This window comes from Saimiri boliviensis, chromosome 2 (assembly GCF_048565385.1).
Source record: "Saimiri boliviensis isolate mSaiBol1 chromosome 2, mSaiBol1.pri, whole genome shotgun sequence".
Classification (NCBI taxonomy): domain Eukaryota; kingdom Metazoa; phylum Chordata; class Mammalia; order Primates; family Cebidae; genus Saimiri; species Saimiri boliviensis.
The window spans coordinates 121338371-121353159 of record NC_133450.1 but is presented as its reverse complement, the minus strand read 5'-3'; the positions used below and the strand labels follow the sequence as shown (position 1 = coordinate 121353159).

The window sequence follows — 14789 nt, the reverse complement described above, 5'->3', positions numbered from 1 at the left end:
TGCAAAGAGGGGATACATAAAGTGATCACTGGAGATTCCTCAGTCTGGGGACTTGAGGGCCAGTCTGTTGCCAAGAGGAGGCTGCAGGGAGTCCAGATAAGGCTGGAGACAAGGTAAGATTTACGGATTTGTAGAATCTAAGACTACCCCTACAGCCTTTCTTTATAGCATCTTACCCTATCTAGCAGCAAAGACATGAGTACAGAAAAAGGGCACTTTGATTGCATTTTCCAACAAAACTTTATTCTTTTTTTTTTTTTTTTTTTTTTTTTTTAATATAACTCCTTCCAAAGGTAACTCCCCCTGCAGCCTAGCCAGTCTGACCTCTCCTCTCCATACTTGCCACTTTCGCAGAACAACAAAACAACATTGAGCTGAGATTCAACATTGGGATTCTCCATTGGTGAGCAGCAGGGGTGGAATCTACTCTAGGGCACCCACCTTTAGGGACTGGCAAGTGGCATCAGCTGGTCCTGCTGCTCCCTACTGGCTACGACGTCGTTTCTTCCTTCTGCCCGTGACAAAACTGTCACGCCGCCTTTTACGAGGCTGTGAGGGTCGAACTACTCCCAGGTCTAGGAGTTTCTCCCCGCAGACCCCAAGTTGAGCTCCTGAGTGGGGTCTCTTTTCAGTAGGGGCTGGACCTTCAAACAGAGGTAGCTTCCCAGACTTGGCAACTGGATTTGGAGGTTTGCTGGGGCCTCTTGCCTCAGAAGAGAGCAGGTGGGATGCTCTCTGGCTGCCCTGACCTCCTGAGGTATGGTGAGGACTGGCAGGATGTCCCCTTGGCGAGACACTAAGTTTAGAGGCCAAGAGATAAGCAAAGCTGGAGAGTTCCTCATCCTCTTCCTCTGCTTCCTTCCCCTTCTTTTTCCCCTTTCTTTTGGCCCTATCTGCTGACCTATGTGTTTTACTAACAGAAGTTTCTCTCAGAACTATGGCATCCCTGGTTCCCCATCTGGTGGAAGTGCTTCCAAGGCCCTGGTGAGATGTTGCTTTGAGGGTCCCAGTTGTGTAAGACTCCTGACTCTCTTGGAAAGGAGCAAGGTTTTTAGGCTTGGATAGATCAGGATCCACCCCACCTTCTCCTTCAGGGTCATAAGAATGAACATTCAGTGGGCAGGTGTCCTCGCTGACCCTTCGTTGGAGGCCATAGTCATATTTAACATCTAGTATGTTGACCTGTTCTGGGGTTTCCAACAGAGGAGAAAAGGAATTGCCTCTGCTCCCTGCCTCTTGACTGGCTTCAGGCAAGGAGGAGGTATCCTGGGTCCCTATGATAAGGAGATTCTCTTGGCCTGTGGGCTGGAGGGTTTTTTTGGCAGACCCCAGTGTGGAACCACCAATTCTGCTTTCCAGCAATGGCAAGCAACCTGCTGCCCACAGATCATTGGGATCTCCTATGGTTTCATGGCTTTGTTCTTGATTTTTTTTGGACCTCAAGGTCAAGCTGTTGGCCCTCAAAGGTCCTGACAAGCTGCAATAGTTTCCCTTTTCTAGGGCAGCTGTTGCAACTGTGCCTCCCCAGGGGATCACACTGCTATCTGTGTCCCCAGGTAGTATGGTTTCTCCAGGACCCAGGGAAATGCCCCTGAAGCCCAGTCCCTGGCAGCCTTCCTGATACTCAGTTGCACACTCCTCAACTTGGAAGCTCTCTATGACCTCTTCTATTTGTATGGACAGCTCCAAGCCTGCAGTATCCATCCCACTGCTCAGCCAGAGTCCTGGGCTGAGAGAGACTTTGTCCTTGTCCCCAGCTGCTCTAAGGGAAAGATTCTGATCATAACTCTGAGCTGTGGGGGTACCTCTGTCATCTCCCCACATGGCTCCTGAAGAGCCTTCCTGGGGCACTGCCAAAGGCTTCTTCCGTTGAGGAAGCACTCCATGACCCCCTGTTTGTTCTCCTTTCTGCAATCCCAGGATTTGCTTTTCTAACCCTTGTCCTTGCAGAGGAGCCGGCTCTGCAAGTCCAGCATCCAAACTGGGAGCGCTCTTGGGCTGAAAGCTTTTCTGCCAGCAAAGGGGCAGAGCCTCTAAAGTCCTATCAGCCACCAGGCAGTGCCCAGGAGACCCAGCACCTCCTAGGTGGCCATCCTGACGTGGAGATACCTGGTTTATAACCTTCCCAGACCCTCTCCTCTCCATACCCAAGGATCCCAAAGTTCCCTGTGGAGCTGCAAGTTCTGGCTGCAGGTCCCAGGTGCTCGGGGCTGGCAGAGTGTTCCCATCCCTGTGTTTCTCTCTGGGGCTATCTAGGGATCTCTCCTGCCCACCATACACTTCTCTTGCCCGTTTTCCTGAAGAAGAAACCTTTCCAAGGCGAACAGCGCCCCCAGCCCCCTGAAGCCAATGTGAGGGCCGAAACCGCCCACCCCCATCTTCATCCTCATCAGAAACAGAAGGACTTGACTCCAGCTGAGCTCCACTGTAACTTGGAGACGACTCCACATCTTCCTGCTCTTCCAAGGCCGAGAGTCGCTTCTGGACCAGCTGGAAGAAAATGGACAAATAATCAGTTCTGCACATGGTTGTGAGAAGAGGTGACTGAATGAGTGGTAAGAGATAGTATTTGGCAGGGCAAGGAAGGCAAGCAGGTAGTTTAAGCAATGGTAGCAAAGACAGATACTGCAGCTCTTTCCCACCTTCTTGTGCCTTATTCCCATGCTTTGAACCCTTACATTCTCATTTCCTGTGTTTCCAGAGCCCTCTACCCACTTGTTCTAGACCTGAAGCCCAATTCTGAAACTGATCATCTCTAGAGCCATATTGTCCATGACAGTGTAGGGCTAGATAACATCTTGCAAGCTTCTTGTCCTGATATTCCCTATATCCCATTTTTACCTGGGCAAAAGTGAGTCCTTCTTCTTGCTCTAGCTCCTCAATTAAGGCCAAGGGATCTCTGCGTTTTTCTGGGGACAGCAGATCTGCCCAAAATTGAGGGTGAATGATGGCCTCCACCTGGAGAACAGAAGGAAAAGTGATATGAGTCCTTAAGCAGGTAACCTGTGAGGCAAGGGGCTTTAGAGAAGAAGCCATGAGCTCCCCAGCTGTCCCCTCTTACCTCTCCAGTATTGTTGTAAATGGACTACCACCAACTGTACACATTCTCATGATGATGCATGCATACACATTTCTCAGTTACAGAATAAAACCTAATTCCTACTACCTTGGACAAACCCCGGAGCATTAGTTCCTGGGAGTATCCACCCCAAGGATCTGCTAAAAACCAGACATGCAGGCCCAGCTCACCTTGGAGACAAAGACCTGCTGAGAACACAGCTCGTTGATGTAGCTCAGAAGACCTGGATCTGGATACATCCCTTCCTCCTGCTGCTGCCCTTCTTCCTCTTCCTGTTTTCCACCTGACTCCCCAGTGGCCAAGTGAGTCCCCACCAGCTCTTCCATGATGTCAACATATTCCTGCACAGCTTCTGGTGGGATCTCCTTGGGTGCCCCAGGAACAGGAGGTCTCTGGGGTTTACGCTGACGCCGGCGGGGGGCCCGTGCCTTGGGGGCTGTCTTCTTCGGAATGTACACTAAGGGAAAAGATGGTGAGGAGAATAGGAAATGGCACAGAAACCACAGCTTCTGCCTCCCAGCTCTGTAAGGTCAGCAATCTGGGTACATTGAAGTGGTTCCAGGCTGGATTGGGCCAATCTGAAAAAGTACCAGTCATGGGAGATTTAGGACCTAGAGGTCTAAGAATCACTGTATGAGGAATTTTGGAACCCCTGAAATTCCAAGAAACCACCTGATCCAGCTTCCATTTAGGCAGATGAGGTATTATGTGCCTAATTTACAGTCTTGGGGAGAGTAGTTAGTTTGCTTGACTAAGATCAATACCTAGTTCAGAACAAAAGGAACCTGAGAACCCAGCCTCCTATGGGGTGGTCTGTTTGGAACATCAAATGCCACTCTCCTGAGGGAAAGTGGCAGAGCTCGGGACATGCCTTCTCTAATCTGTGAGTGGCTTCCGTACACCACCCTTTGAGCCTTTGGCCCACGGCTCCTGTCAAAATTGAGTAGGCTCACCTGGTTGCTGGTAAACCTCAGAGGCCAGGAGCCCTGGAGGCTCAAGTTTCAAAGGGGTTGCAGAAGACAGGCCCTGAGACCCTTTCATCAGCTGTGTGTTCTGAATCTGCATCTCCTCAGCCTCAAACTCCATGAACCTGCAGAGGGTGAGAAAGGTGTAGGCAATGCTAAGGAGGAGACCAGACCCATCAGAAACTCAGGTGACAGCCAAGCATGGCTAAGAAAGGAAGTGCTCTCGATTGGGCAAAGTCTGCCTAAGTCATGTCACCCAGGAAGGTGCTCACAGGTGGCTTAATCACAGTTCTAGGGAAACCTCAGGGAGCTCAGCACATAGTTCCTTCCCCTATCGCCATCACTTAGGAAGCTTAAGAAAATGAATGGCCAGGTTGGGTGGCTCATACCTATAAACCCAACACTTGGGGAGGCTGAGGTGGGTAGATTGCTTGAGCTCAAGAGTTCAAGACCAACCTGGGCAAAATGGCAAAAACCCATCTCTACAAAAGATAAAAAGAAAAATTAGCCGGGAGTGGTGGTGCACATCTAGTCACAGCTACTTGGGGGGCTGAGGTGGGAAGATCGCTTGCTCTCAGGAGGTGAAGGCTGCAGTGAGCCATGACAGTGCCACTGCACTCTAGCCTGGGAAACAGAGTAAGATCCTGCCTCAAAAAAAAATTTTTTTTTAAGTAAAGAAAAAACAAAGAAAAATAAATAAAGAATGAGGCCAGGCATAGTGGCTCATGCCTGTAATCCCAACAATATGGGAGGCCAAGGCAGGCGGATCACAAGGTCAGGAGTCCAAGACCAGCCTGGCCAACATAGTGAAACCCCATCTCCACTAAAAATACAAAAAAATTAGCCTGGTGTGGTGGGCACCTGTAATCCCAGCTACTCGGGAGGCTTAGGCAGGATAATCACTTGAACCCAGGACGCAGAGGTTGCAGTGAGCCAAGATCGCGCCATTGCACTCCAGCTCAGGCGACAGTGTGAGGCTCTGTCTCAAAAAAAAAAAAAAAAGTAAAGAATGATCTACAGCTTGTAAAGTTCTCTTGGACAGAGCCAGGGTTTTCACTTCTTTTCCATACCTTTCTCACCCAGCTTCATGGATTGTACACAGCAGTGCTTAATATAGGCTTAATTTAATCAGGCCTATGCAACAGCCTGGTAGGATCTCACAGTGGGATCCTCCTCAAGACCTCATTTGCCGCTGCCTACAACCATAAATAATTTAAGGCAGTTTCTACCATAAGACAGTGCTGAGACCCCGGAGTCCTGAGACTGGGATTCGGTTCTTGGAAAGGTGAATCTAGGAAGCATGGGTCCAAAAGGTTTGGGGGAAATAAGTGGAAGCTAAGCTTGGAAAAAATCGTTCACTTTTCTGGGTTTTTTCCTTTTTTTCTTTTTTTTTTTTTTTTTTTAAACCAAAGGTATTCTAGAGAAATAGAGAAAGAACCGGGAGACAACTTTAGGCATCCAGGACACTGGCTTTCCCCGGCTCTTCCAGAACTAGCCCATCCTAAAGTGGGAAAGGTACTTTCTCTGCCACTATTTCCAATGGAGGAGTGCTCTTGAAGTTCTCTGTCAATAGCCACTTGCTACCAAGTCAGTGAGAAAAGAACCTGCCTGATAGAGCGTATTTCCACTTCCTCATTGCTGGGTCCCTTCAAAATGGAATTTCTATACCTATTGGGGTCCAATCCCAACCTAAGACCTAAAATATCAAGACTCCTATACAGATTCAGGATCTGGTGAGGGGGGAGCTTTTAAGAGGAAATCAGATAGAAAAACCCAAGAGTCAAGGTGGTGGAGGAAGCAGGAAGGATCCAGGAAACCCCCATCGTAGTCTACACCTCTCCTCTCCTCCTTTTTTCTTTTCTTTTCTTTTTTTTTTTTTAATTGAGGTGGGGTCTCGCTATGTTGTCCAAGTCCAAGCTGGTCTTGAACTACTGGACCCAAACTACCCTCCTACCTCACCTCTGGAGTGGTGGAGTAGCTGGGACTACAAGCATGCACCCAGCCTAACATCCTTTTTTTTTTTTTTTTTCCAGACAGAGTCTCACTTTGTCACTCACACCGGAGTTCAGTGGTGTGATCTCGGCTCACTGCAACCTCCGCCTCCCGAATTCAAGCGATTCTCCTGCCTCAGCCTCCCCCGTAGCTGAGACTACAAGCATGTGCCACCATGCCCAGCTAATTTTTTATTTTCTATTTTTTATTTTTTTTAGTAGAGACAGGGTTTCACCATATTAGCCAAGGCTATTCTCAAATTCCTGACCTCAGGTGATCCAACCACCCTCCTCCTCTCAATGTGCTGGGATTATAGGCATGAGCCACCTCACCCAGCCCTAACATCCTTTTTGATAATCACCCACACACCCAGACACCAGCTTCTCCGCTGCCCCTACTGCTCTCAGCCACACAGCCCCCATCCAGGGAATGAGGGTTCATCAGACTCACTTTTCCGCCATCTCATAGAAGATCATCCGGTCAAAGTTGCTGGTATGCTCCCATTCCTGCACAGCCTTTGGCAGTCCCTCCTCCAGGGTCATAGCGGGATTCAGCCGGGCCAGGGAACGAAGCACTGGGCTAAAACCCCCACTGGGTCAGTCACATTCTAAAAGTGTGCTCCCATCCACCTGCCCTGACACCTGCCTCAGTAACGTATCCCCTGCCCCTCATCAAATCTATTGTGCCCCTTAGGCCCTCTCATGCCCCACTTCTGATTAGACTTAGAGACATTCAACCTCCCATCCATTCATTACCATACTCGCCCCTCTTCCTGTCAAAATTTACAACTAATACAAAATCAAACATAATTCTTCTCCCCACCTTTTAAAATCAACCACAGCTACCACCCCTAATTCTCACAGTGCCATCCTCAATTAATTATTAGAAAGGGAAGATTCTTGTTATTAAATGAATGGGATTTGCTATAAAATAGGTTTAACCTTGTCCAGAGGCTCTTGCATTTTTTTTTTAAGAGGCATTTGCTAAGCCAAAGGAATCTCTAATTAAAGGTCCTGTGGTGTTTTTATCTATTGGTTTTCCAGTCTTCGTTTCCAGATATCCCCCACAGACAGTCAAATGCCAATGCTCGACCCCCACTTCTAGAAGGTTCTTGAGCCCTTTCTATTCCAGAAGGAATCAAGAGCCTAGCCTAAAGTAAGGGCTTCCTTTTTGCTTCTCTGACTTCCCTGGGAGTCCTCAGACATTATTGTTCATCAGCATCACCTGGAGAAGCTCATTATCACCAAATTGTAGCTGCCCAGGATCCCACAACTGAGCATTTTACCAGCTTCCCAGGTTGCTGTGGTCTGGGCTGCCCTTTGTGGAAGACTGCCCAGAGCCTCCGAGTGTGAAGCACGGCAGGCCAGGACCCAAAGCAAATGGATCCCATGCAAACCTTGAGAGCCCATACTGGTTCAAGATTTAGAAATTTAACCAGCCAGTCTCCCAGAGCGAACTCAGACCTGTTGAAAAAGCAGGGAGTCAGGAAAATACTGTACATCTAGGACTTTGGGGGAACATCTTGATTCATTTGCTCCAAGTTCGGGGTAGAGGGGGAGATTCCTTTAGGAGGTCAGCCACTGGAAGAGCACATTGTCAATTTGTTTAAAGCAATGAATTGTGGTATGTGTTATATAGTGGCTTGCACAAAATGCTAAAGACACAGTGCAGTTGAGAGGGACAGTAGGTCTGGGTGGGAAGAAGAGAACTCCCCCAGCTGAGGAATGACTCTGACTTGTAAACAAACAGCCCAGCCGGAGCTCCTTGGCTAAACGTACACTCCCTCTTAAGCAAGGATGTTTTGACCTTTTGTGAGTTCTTTTCCTCTTCTAGACTGCCTTTTTATGCTAATAATAAAATAGTTACCATTTAATGAAACATTCTCTGTGCCAAGGACTTCACATATATTAACCCATTTAATCTTCTCAGCAACTCTCTGAAGTAAGTATAGTTATTCCCCTTTTTAAATGAGAAAACTGAGGGCAAAGTTGTTAAATGTCCTGCCCAGGATCACAAATCTAGTGAGTGGTAGAGCCCATGCCCTTGACCACTAAGCGAGCTCTACTCACCACCCTGTTTCAGTGTGAATTCTCGTGAATAAGATGGGTGGAAGAAGCAACACACACAAGTCCTTTGCCTGGCCCCACACTGTCCCCCCTGCTCCCCAGGGACCTGAGTCAGGGCCTAGCACTCATCCTGGCCAGTTTGGATAGTTCTGACTCAACGTCAGAAGGTAGTAAAATAGAACGGGAGGACCCTGGCACTTGGAGTGAGAGACCTAAGTTCCAATCACTGGTCCTTGGTTTATGGCAGGAACCCTCTCTGACCTTCAGTCTTCTTACCTGTAAATGCAGATTACCAGAGAAAGGCTTGCCACAACTCACAGTGTTGTGAAGATCACTTAAGATAGGATACCTGAAAGGTTGTTATAAACTAGAAAGTGGGTTAAGGGGCTGATTATTATTAATATGTTTTTCATTCTCAGAGCATCTCCATTGCCCTCATGACCTGCCCTCAAGTATTTCTAAATAGCCTAAACTACTATGTTCACCCCAAAGTTCTCCTTATTTAAAAACCCTAGAATCAAATCTTGGGTCTCCCAACTTACATAAGAAAACAGGAAAGAGCTTCTGTGTCAGGACTTTGGGATAGGTGCATCCGGGCCAAGGCTTTGTAACGCTGCCATCGACGGAAGTTCTCATAAACGTCCTTGGAAATTTTGGAGTGGCCACCTAGTGATGGCTTGTATAGAGTGGCCATGGTATCTCCTTTCCTGGTAGTCCCATGTGGCCCTAGCCAAGCTTTTTCCAGGGGTACAGTGGGAGCCAGTTGAGCAACTGGTGGTAGAGCCTGAGGCAGAAGGCCTAGGGGGCCCTCCTGGCTGACACCAGCAGCCTTAGAGGGCAGAATAGTCTTCACATTAGATGCTGTCACAAATCGAGGTGCAGGACCCTTAAGGCTCCCACAGGTAGCACCCGGGGTAATCCAATTGAGGGCAGTCTGATTAAGGATAAAGTTCTGAGTTTGAGAGAGCTCAGCTGATCCTCCTTCTGTCTTGACTTTGACAGTGATTTTGCCAGCTCCAGCCCCACTGAGGCAAGGACCCCTATCCCCTGTCACCAACAGTGAGCTGGGGAAAGCAGAGAGCATCAGAGGGTTGTCTGGAGAGAATACTGAAGGCATGGTGGGCTGTGGTGGTGGCTCCCTAGGTGGGTGGTCTGTTGGACCAGAAGTCGGTGAAGGAAAGGGAAGTGCAGGGAATGGAGACTGGCTGGAATTAGGTTTCATGTTCTTATCTGGTCCTGGCAATGGAGATGCTGTTGAGACAAAAAGAAAAAATAGAGTAGCAGAAGAGACCAGAGATAGCCACCTAAACTCCCCCTTTATTTTTAAATTTTTTTGTAGAGGCAAAGCACGGTAGATCATGCCTGTAATCCCAGTACTCTGAGAGGCCAAGGTGAGAGGATCGCTCGAGTCCAGGAGTTTGAGATCAGTCTGTGCAACATTGCAAAACCCTGTCTCTACTAAAAATACAAAAATGAGCCAGGTGGGGTGGCATGTACCTGTAGTCCCAACTACTTGGGGGACTGAGGTAGGAGGTTCACTGGAGCCCAGGAAGTGGAGGCTGCAGTGAGCTGAGAACGCACCTCAAAGCAAAACTCAAAAAAAAAAAAAAAAAAAAAATCTTGTAGAGATATGGTCTCACTATGTTGCCTAGGCTAGGCTCAAACTCCTGGCCTCAAGTGATCCTCCTGCCTCAGCCTTCCAAAGTGCAGAGATAAGAAGTGTGATCCACCACACCCTGTCTGAGTTCCTCTTTGGACCAGAAGACTCCGAGCACTGATGCTCAACAGATGAAAGAGGGAATATGGATGGGGAACTTCTGTAGTCTGCAAATGTCCCCCAAGTGATTTTGATGTCCCTCACTCTTCATTGAGTAAGTTAAAGAAGTTGCTTCTAGGACCAGGCGCAGTAGCTCACACCTGTAATCCCAGCACTTTGGGAGGCTGAGGCGGGCCGATCACAAGGTCAGGAGTTTGAGACCAGCCTGAGGAACATGGTGAAAACCTGTCTCTACGAAAAATAAAAAATTAGCCGGGTGTGGTGGCGCGTGCCTGTAATCCCAGCTACTCAGGAGGCTGAGGTGGGAGAATCGTTTGAACCCAGGAAGCAGAGGTTGCAGTGAGCTGAGATCACATCACTGCACTCCAGCATAGGTGACACAGTGAGACTCCATCTCAAAAAATAAAAAAAATAGTACAGCCAGGCGAGGTGGCTCATGCCTGTAATCCCAGCATTTTGGGAGGCTGAGGCGGGCAGATCACCTGAGGTCAGGAGTTCAAGACCAGCCTGACCAACATGGAGACACTCTGTCTCTACTAAATATAGCAAATTAGGCTGGACGAGGTGGCTCATGCCTATAATCCCAGCACTTTGGGAGGCCGAGGCAGGTGGATCACAAGGTCAAGAGATCGAGACCATCCTAATCAACATAGTGAAACCCCGTCTCTACTAAAAATACAAAAATTAGCTGGGCATGGTGGCGCACACCTGTAGTCACAGCTACTCTGGAGGCTGAGGCAGGAGAATTGCTTGAACCCAGGAGGCAGAGGTTGCGGTGAGCCAAGATCATGGCGTCGCACTCCAGCCTGTGCAACAAGAGCGAAACTCCATCTCAAAAGAAAAAAAAAAGTAGAACATAACCTGCCTAATTATCCTCCCTCTTTTTTTTTTTTTTTTTTTTTTTTGAGAGGGAGTTTCGCCCTTGTTACCCAGGCTGGAGTGCAATGGCGCGATCTCGGCTCACCGCAACCTCCGCCTCCTGGGTTCAGGCAATTCTTCTGCCTCAGCCTCCGGAGTAGCTGGGATTACAGGCACGCGCCACCATGCCCACCTAATTTTTTGCACCATTAGTAGAGACGGGGTTTCACCATGTTTACCAGGATGGTCTCGATCTCTTGACCTCATGATCCACCCTCCTCGGCCTCCCAAAGTGCTGGGATTACAGGCTTGAGCTACCGCGCCTGGCTATCCTCCCTCTTATAAAAAATATTCCACTAGCAAACTGATAACACTCAACTTCTGCATTCGGACCATGGAACATGAGCAAACTCAGATTCAAACTCATTTCAGCAAAAGAGCAGAGGGCCAAGGGTATGCCACTGGGTATGGAACACAGTGAAAGGGGCCTGAAGGCCTGAGATCCATGAAAGTAAGAGAAACCAAGAGCATCTCAGTGAAGCCCCAGCTCTCATCCTGGCTGTAATGACCCACCTCCCTGGCTCAGATGAATCAGGAAAAACTGCTTCCTGAACTCAAAGTGAAGCCACCTCTAGGGCTGGAAGGAGCCGAGAGGTTCTGAGCAGAGGCAGTTTATAATACATTCCAGCCTACTTTTCAGGAAGGCATTTCCCTGCAACAGACAACTACAGATTATCTTTTCCAGCTAAGGCTCTTCCTACCCCACCCTCCCATCCTCCATCCTCCACACCCCCTTCCCTTCATAAGCCCAAGCTGGCACTATCCTAGAGCACGTTTCAGTTGCCTAAAAAAGACAGATGAACTTGGGCCTTCCCCTTGAAATTTCTCTGTGCCACTCCTAAGACACATACCTCTGATCCCCTCTCCCACCGCAAAAACACATGCTGAAGTATCCCCTGTTCAAGAGAATCAAGTTGCTAATTACCATCCATTCTCTATACTTAGCATGTGTCCTCAGAGACACTTTGATCTGCCCTTAAGGGGGTCCTCTTCCTTCCCCGGCCCCCAGTCTTATTGGTACAATCTCCTTCCCTAGCCTCCCCAGTGTAATGCCTTTGATGGGGTCTAGCATCTCATATTCCTTTAGGTCAAGCCCAAAGAGCCTGTCCCAAAGGATGCAAGCAGGTGCCGCGAATCCTCCCCACCACCTGCAGACTTACTTCCCTCTGAAGCCATCCTCTCAGGTTTGGGCACTAACCATGGCTGTCTGGAAGCCTCCAGAATGAGGCAGTCAGGTCCAGGACCCAGAGTAACCTGGCTCCAGTAGGTGCACAGGGATCCAAGGAAGGGAGGATAAAGATCAGATCAAACAGAACTAGAATATGGAACTCAGGCATTCTGCTGTGGGGGAGGGGAGAGGGAAAAGTGGGATGAGGGTTGGGGGAGATATTCCATGAAGTTTCTAGTAAGTATGCAAAAACCAGGAATCCCCTTCAAACTACAGTTTGGCAACACAACTGATGTTCACCTCTTTAGGGCTATTTGTAAATTCTTTCCCAGATTCCCAAATATTACAGTTTTACCATTTGGTTCCCTATATACTTCAGTTCTTCACCAACATATCTCATTTAGTGTCCTTCAATACCAGCCAGTTCTGTAACTGACTTCCTGTTAACAGCAGGTTCATGGTAGATCCCTGACTTAACTTAACGATGGCTATATTTTCTGAACTACATTCGGAGTACATTGGTCTGTATACTTAAGGATCAAGGGAACTAAAGTTTAAAACTAGAATTGTCACCAGGTGCAGTGGCTCACACCTGTAATCCCAGCACTTTGGGAGGCCGAGGCAGGCAGATCATGAGGTCAGGAGTTCGAGACCAGCATGGTGAAACCCCATCTCTCCTAAAAATAAAAAAAAAAAAAAAATTAGCCCGGCATGGTGGTATACGCTTGTAGTCCCAGCTACTCGGGAGGCTGAGGCAGGAGAATTGCTTGAACCTGGCAGGTGGAGGTTTCAGTGAGCCGAGATCATGCCACTGCACTCCAGCCTGTGTGACAGAGCAAGACTCCAACTCAAAAAATAAAAAATAAAAAATAGAATTGTCAGATGATCCAAGGTGCTCAATTGCTGTGTGCACATCATTTCCTTGGAAAGCTGTCCAGTCTACTACAATAGGCTCTTTACTCCACAGAAGCTTTATCCTTTGCTGAAAAGCCTCACTAAATTTAAAAAGCTGCCATGCAGTTTAAAATTTCAAGTGCAGAAAGTTTTTCTTTTTGTTAAATTATTTTGATTTAAATTTTAAAAATATAATTTCTCTGCTTAGGTTCCTGTCGACTATTTCAGGCCAGTAACTCCCAGACTGTCCTCTATAGTCACAGCTTCATTCATTCAAACTTGGACTTCCTTCCTTGGGGTTCACAGCATCTTTCTTGCTTCCTCTGAGATAACTTTTTTTTTTTTTTTTTTTTTTTTGAGACGGAATCTCGCTCTTTTACCTAGGCTGGAGTGCAGTGGCGCTATCTTGGCTCACTGCAACCTTCACCTACCAGGTTCAATGGATTCTTCTGCCTCAGCCTCCCGAGTAGCTGGGATTATAGGTGTAAGCCACGACGCCCAGCTAATTTTTTATTTTTAGTAGAGACAAGGTTTCACTACATTGGCCAGGCTGGTCTCAAACTCCTGACCTCAGCCTCCCAAAGTAATGGGATTACGGGCGTGAGCCACCACACTGGGCCTTCTTTTCTAAAGACTCTTTTATTAATAAAACCTGAAGGCTGAAATCATCCTTTTTCTTTCTAACAAAATTACTTAGATTTTTAAAAACTTTTAATAGGTAATACATTAGCAAGATTCAAAAATCAAACTGCAAAATAAAATACATAGGAATAAGTATGCCTCCCACCCCTTTCTACTGTATCATATGTTTCTTGTGAATCCCTGCAGAGATATTTTATGCGACTACAAGTAAATACAAACCATATATATATATATATATATATATATATATATATATTTTTTTTTTTTTTTTTTTTTTTTTTTTTTTTTTTCCGGAGATGTAATCTCGCTCTATCGCCCAGGCTGGAGTGCAATGGCACGATCTCAGCTCACTGCAACCTCCGCCTCCTGGGTTCAAGCGATTCTCCTGCCTCGGTCTCTTGAGTAGCTGGGATTACAGGAATGCGCCACTACATCCGGCTGATTTTTGTATTTTTAGTAGAGGTGGAGTTTCGCCATGTTGGTCAGGCTGATCTTGGACTCCTGACCTCGTGATCCACCTTCCTCAGCCTCCCAAAGTGTTGGGATTGCAGGCGTGAACCACCGCGCCCGGCCATACCATATTCTTTAAAAAAAGCAATAAATTGCAGGTTTTTCTGGTTACACAATTAATATATATTCCAATGCTCTCGTCGTTATAAATAATGCCGTAATGCTGATCTTTATAATGATATTTTGGTCATCATTTTCATTTATTTAAACGAGTCCTGTAAGGAGAATTTCTATATTCTTTAAAAAATTATAAAAACTCCTAGAAGGTGCACTTTATTACGCTATTATTAGCTACTCACCACTATAAGAAAGAGTGCTGAATATGCAGTAGAGACCTGAGTTTGAATCTTGGTTTGACCGCTGAAACATACTTCACCAGTTTCATAAGACAACTTTACGCTATTTTCGCTTTACGGAATATTGATACCCGTCATGCATTCTTTACCGCCAACGCTTTGAAATGGAACAGGGGAACTGGATGTAACAGAGGGGAGGGAAGAAAACCTCTTTCTTCTCTAAGATAAAGGGGCTCTGAATCCTGGAGCCCTTGTTTCTTCAGGCACTAGAAACTCACTGCTCCTGAAATGGGCGTGTATCTTGAGATAATGACAGGCCTCTATACGTCATCGTTCTATCCGCATCCATCCCTATCCCCCCCTCTAACGCTGTGTACCTAGCACACAGTGGGCACACTCCACGTGGTTTAGCCTGCAAAGTTGCAAGTGGGGCCCCACGCCAAGCCGTGCTCTCGTGCGCCCCCTTCTGGCTAGCTGAAAAT

General features: G+C 47.3%; 1 protein-coding gene across 2 annotated transcripts; it reads right to left on the bottom strand.

Annotated features, from left to right (window-relative positions):
* Positions 1-483: 483 nt before the first annotated feature.
* NUTM1 (NUT midline carcinoma family member 1) lies at positions 484-14380 on the bottom strand. 2 transcript variants are annotated; one of them, XM_003935768.4, is made up of 7 exons: positions 14311-14380; positions 8645-9353; positions 6487-6615; positions 4033-4169; positions 3250-3536; positions 2842-2958; positions 484-2490 (listed from the first exon to the last, which is right to left on the bottom strand). In XM_003935768.4, exons 1-7 carry the CDS (start codon positions 14378-14380, stop codon positions 484-486), a joined length of 3456 nt encoding a protein of 1151 aa, XP_003935817.1. The 2 variants fall into 2 exon arrangements, with proteins under 2 accessions (XP_003935817.1, XP_074250261.1); XM_074394160.1 differs by lacking the exon at positions 14311-14380 and adding an exon at positions 11958-11988.
* Positions 14381-14789: the final 409 nt, after the last annotated feature.